Here is a 5,385-nt window from a genome sequence, read left to right as displayed (position 1 = left end):
AGCACCCTGGGCCAAGCCTGAATCGGAAACGGGTCGCAGGCGGCGGCAGGCCCAGAAGAAGCCCAGTATCGTGGGCATGAGGCTGCGAGATACCCAGGAGGACATCGTGGATCTAGACTCCTTCGTCAACCAGCACTACAAGGCCAAGGCACTGCGGGCCGCAGCCGCCTCCAACAAGGTGAAACGCCGCAGTCTGCAGCGGAAGGAGGAGGCTGGAGCCTCTGCCTGTGTTTGGCCTGGGGGGTGGAGCTCGACGTGGGGGGTAGGCATGGCGGGGATGCAGCCTGTGGAGCCTGACTTGGGGCTGGGTGTGGGGCAGCAGACCAAGCGGCTGCAGAAGCGAGGACTGACGGGCCAGTTGATTGTTGGCTCTGAGGAAAGATGGGCTGGGGCAACGGTTTACACCCCCCATAGCCACAGGGGGCACTGGATGTCAGTGCTGAGCATTGGATTCTCCAAACTGGACATCAGCCTGTGTGTCGTCCCTCTACTTCCTGTCCTCCATGTGCCTCCCTGGCCATGTACCTTTACTTCAAGAACCTCCTTCGGCTACGACGGACCAAAGTGGCTCTGCCCTGAACCAAGATGTCACTGTATCAAAGATGTGTTCAAAGATTAGGGCCATAAAGTAAGCAACAGCATTATGTACCCTGTGGTCAACTAAACACTGTGAGGTGCTACAGTATGTTTGGGTAATAGAGTTAATCTCAAAGAGCTGTGAAAATATACACCTTTTGCCTTCAAAACCTCTCTAAATGCAGACGCAATCAGGAGTTCTAGCCTGGTCTTAAAGGGATATTTCACTTGAGTAGAACTAGTAAAAAATGAGCAGTTTTACCTCTATCTAAGGTCATCTATACATAAGCGACCACTTGCTGTCAACACAGCCATTCCTCACAGGTGTCAGGCTCCTCATTCACTTCCATTTGGTTCATTTTGAGGCCCAAGTCTAAATTTAACACTTATACTGAATTATAAACAAATAATACAGCAATGTGTAATATATTTGTTTTTTAGCTAATATTGTCACATCAAAACAAACACGTACATTTGGCTCAGAATTGTCTGCTTTATTGAAATATTCACAGCAGTACTGCAGTTTGTTTATACTTCAGAAATATGATATTTAGACTATAGGTCCCCAAAATGAATGGAAGTGGGATGAGGAGCCTGACAGCAGTGGTAAACAGCTGTTTACAGCAGACAACAGCAGTGGTTACTAAGCTTACTTGTAGATGACCTTAGATAGAGGTAAGACTGCTGATTTTTTACTAAAATAAAATACCCCTGGGTAGATGTTATCCCTATAAGAAAGGGCTGTGTTTTTGGCGTGGTTGCCGTCAGGGTTCTGCACAGGGGATGTTGTAATTGTGCTTTTTGACCACTTTAAGAGGGATAAAATCAAATGTGAGGGGGAATGCGTGGAATATCCTAACGTGAATAGAATGCAACAAATGTGTTGTGTGTCTACTATTGAAAGTGACTTTTAATTTTTTGTTTGTTGCTATAATTAATGCTGTTACGGTCCATTTTAGTGATGAAGAGGACTTTTGTGATTACATTTTTTTTAAGTGTCTCAGCAAAGGTTGTCAAAACCGTAAATTGAAAGTTCTCTGAACTATTTTCTCTCTGTTGCTGTGCTCTATTTGTTCTATGACCAAACAACGTTTTTAACTTCAGCTTTTATACATTTTTAATTTAAATAATAATTGTTTTGAAGCTCTTAACCCTTTCACTGCCGCACTACCAAAACGGTTAACCCTTTCACTGTGACAATTCACAGAAGGTTAACACTTTCCCTTTCACACAAACATCAAAGATGCAATTTATCTGAGTTTTAAAATGTGCCTCAGATTGGACAACTGAGCCTGAAATCAGTTGTATGATTCACTGATCATGACAAAAATATGATCATTCTTGTTATCATGAAAATGCAGCTACTTTACCTCTAGACACTGTTCTCCAGTCAGTCTTGTGTTTTCTGCTGTCCCATTAGGTCCCCTCAATGTAAGTATCAGTTGGGCAAAAACTGATTCCCAGGTCAGAAATCACATTTAGAATCATTTTAGACATTGTCATATATTGCGTGAATAGGCCTGTGATTGAAAATAGAATGTGTGACGCCACATCCAGGGTTCAGCACTTTTACCAGAGAAGAGCAACTCTACGCATTTAATTAATACCTTTATTACCTGATGTGGCTTCTGTAATGAGTTTCTTACCACTGGTATATCATCTCATATTGTGTCATCACAATCTGTTCGTTCAAGTGTTGTGGAAACAATGCATGTGCTCAGGCACAACAAGGTTGAGAAGAAGCAGGAATTCGGTTCTGGCTGGTGTCCATTACTTAATGCTCTTGTAACCTCCCGGTGTCACTCATCTCAAAAACAATGTTCTTTTTGCTTTGCATTCTTCTTTCAATAAAATTATTTTTGATAAGGACTACCTCTGTTTTCCGTACTGTGCTGGCCTGGACAATGAAAAAAATGCTGTTTCTGTTAGCCATAGAAAGCTTTCATCTGGCAACTTAGTCTCTTTTAGTAGCAATTGATGTATCGTATGATAGTTATGTATTTCTGACATATACAGTACCTGTTTTCAATTAGAAACTATTTTAGACAAGAATAGCCGCCATACCATTTTAAGTGCTTTAGGTGTCAAAACCATTGTTTTTAAAAGTCCACCATTGTTATTCACGGCGTCTTGAGTGAACCACGTGACGATTGTGTTTGTGTTTTTGTTTTGAACATGGCTGCCAGGACACGGGGCGAGGAGGAGCTGGGTGTTGCATGTAGGAGGGGGGTTGGATGTAGGAAGGGGGGGGTCAGAGGCTGCAAGGTTGAAGGAAAAAGCCTGTTGCCATCTGCTGTGCAGCGCAAGCTAAATCCTAACAATTTCATCGGGATTATAGCAAGTGAGTAATCCAGCTTTCCTTTAGGACTAGAGGGAGAGATTACCCTTGAGGATTAGCTACCAGCAGATAATAAACTTTATTAAAACGCAATCGGCTTTCGCGCCCTCTTCTTCTCTCCTCACACACTTGGAGGTGGTTCCTGCTTGGGGGGCCGGCAGCAGACCCTCAGGGGGGGGGGGGGGGGGGGGGGGGGTGGAGAGGGCGTTGTGGAGGGAGGTGGATGAAAGAGGGTGTAGTCTGTGGGGTATAGATGGATGGATGGATTCATGGAGGAGGAGTGTTTTGATGTACAGATTACAAGCCCATCTGAAGGACATCCCCACGCTTGATCTTGAGCTTTGTATTTCCTAGAACGTTGGCTCGAACCACCCCACCCCACCCCTGACCCAACCTCTTCCTTGTCCCGCTCCATGCACCCATCCCACTCACATCTTCAGACATTCCCATTGGTTGGTCAGTGGTGTGGATACAGTCAGCCAACAGCAGTATTAGAGGTGGTGATGGTGAAATGGTTTTGCACTGCACTTGGGTCCTGTCTCCCCGGCCTTCAAACACACACACACACACACACACACACACAATGTTGATGAATGGCCCTACATTAAAGGAGAGGGCCATCATGCTGGAGCAGCTGGCGAACTGACTAAATCAAGCTTTCAGATACTGTGTGAATTAAGCACTGAATGACACTTTATGATTGCAAGAATGGACATAGAAAAACATAGTTGTTATTTTATTATTTTTTTTTTTTACCTGTGATGTATCATCTAGATGGATTTTAATCTCAGATATGTTTATTATCTTTAGTTAAAATGATCTGGCAAACTGTCAAAGTGAAGGAAGAATTATGCTACCTCTTTAACTTTTATGTGTTTGTTTACCATTTGCTTTGTTATACCCAGCATATCAAATGTTCCTGGCCTTTGCATATCTGTTATCCTGTCAGTTCGTTTTACTTTTACTGGATTGGAATCAGAAAAAGGGTGACGTGGAGTTATTTCAAATAGAAGCCTTTACGTGTTACCATTGATTAATGTTAATTTGTCTTGATGTTAAGGCACTTAACTCCCTGGTAACTGATCTATTAATCTGTTTAAATGTTTACCTGTGTTATTATAGGATTGGGATCAGACCAAGGTGTCTGTTTGCCCTCTTGTGAAGCACACGGCTGCTTACTGCATAGAAGCCTTTTCTCTGGCGTCTTCAGTCCCAGTGCACTGTGGGTATTATGCAGCTTGAGACTAATGATGGTTAATGAGAAAATTGGCGGCAGTGTGATATCTGTCTGTGACTTTGCCAAGGCAGGGGTGAGCTTGTTCTGTGACTTTGCCAAGGCAGGGGTGAGCAGTTCTGTGACTTTGCCAAGGCAGGGGTGAGCAGTTCTGTGACTTTGCCAAGGCAGGGGTGAGCAGTTCTGTGACTTTGCCAAGGCAGGGGTGAGCAGTTCTGTGACTTTGCCAAGGCAGGGGTGAGCAGTTCGCAACGAGGACAGAGGCTTATAATCCAACCATATAGACACAGTCAGAATTAGGATGCCTTTACTAGTGCATGAATTCAGTTGGGATTAATTTACATGGTTTGAATTTCTTTTTTTAATTGCCATTGTTTATTTGGATTGAACCTGTTTATAATTGATGTTGTGCAATTATTCAACTCCATTAAAGCTGCTATCATGTGTACAATCTTTTTGATAATTTGCAATGAGGACCGTGTAGACTCAACCACACACAAATTACGTTCATTAATTAAGAGTGTAATTTATTTTCGCCAGTCAGACAAAGTGAAGACTGTTTAAGCCTCACCCATTAAATTACGTTCCTATTGAACGTATTGAAGAGAAGTGGGAGCCTCACTGTGAAACTTTATAATGGAATATCTCTGCAATGCTGCTTCACTGGTCAATGAAACTCACTCACAGTACTCTGTGCCCATGTTAAGATACATTTTGGAGCAATATTCTAACAAAAGAAATCAAACCTACTTTAGCTTTAACTGTCACACACAAGAATTGTTACAGGTAAGTGAAGTCAATACTTAAATGTATATTTCTTTATTGTGAGTAGGCGATTCTATTAGTGGAAACAAAGGGACAGGGCTTAGATATTGTAGCGTTATTAAAGCACAAAAGTGAAGGGTAGAAAAGTGACCTTGCTGCCCTGTTGCTGTCTTCCATAAATAAGACAATGTTGTTTTATAGTCGCTCCTCTGCTTGGTGCGCTCCTCCTCAATGTTTATTACCCCTCCTGTGCTGATATTAAAATGCAGGAGGGGTTTGATGCATTTTTCTGTCATCTCTCTGTCTGACTTTAATAATACTATAAAGCCTTCCCCTATGGGAGAGGGGTGGGGTGGGGCAAGAATGCATAAATTATGAAAAAGAGGTTAATATATGGTATTGATATATCACATGTAATCTAGGCCAGATCCCTCAGTTTGAACATTTAGCCTTTTAGAGGCGAGAGTCAAGC

General features: G+C 42.7%; 1 protein-coding gene across 1 annotated transcript in view; it reads left to right on the top strand.

The window, feature by feature from the left end:
* The window catches only part of qsox1 (quiescin Q6 sulfhydryl oxidase 1), a 24,931-nt gene extending 22,957 nt beyond the window's left edge, over positions 1-1,974 (top strand). The window contains 5 exon segments of the mRNA XM_084308450.1: positions 3-211; positions 213-239; positions 242-484; positions 486-512; positions 514-1,974. Coding sequence (XP_084164576.1) covers positions 3-211; positions 213-239; positions 242-484; positions 486-512; positions 514-579 — 572 coding nt within the window. The 3' untranslated portion in view covers positions 580-1,974.
* Positions 1,975-5,385: the final 3,411 nt, after the last annotated feature.

The sequence above is a fragment of the Notolepis coatsorum genome, assembly GCF_963971535.1.
Source record: "Notolepis coatsorum genome assembly, chromosome: 2".
Taxonomy (NCBI): Eukaryota; Metazoa; Chordata; class Actinopteri; order Aulopiformes; family Paralepididae; genus Notolepis; species Notolepis coatsorum.
Note: the sequence above shows the minus strand (reverse complement) of the source record. Positions and strands in the feature narration are given on the sequence as shown.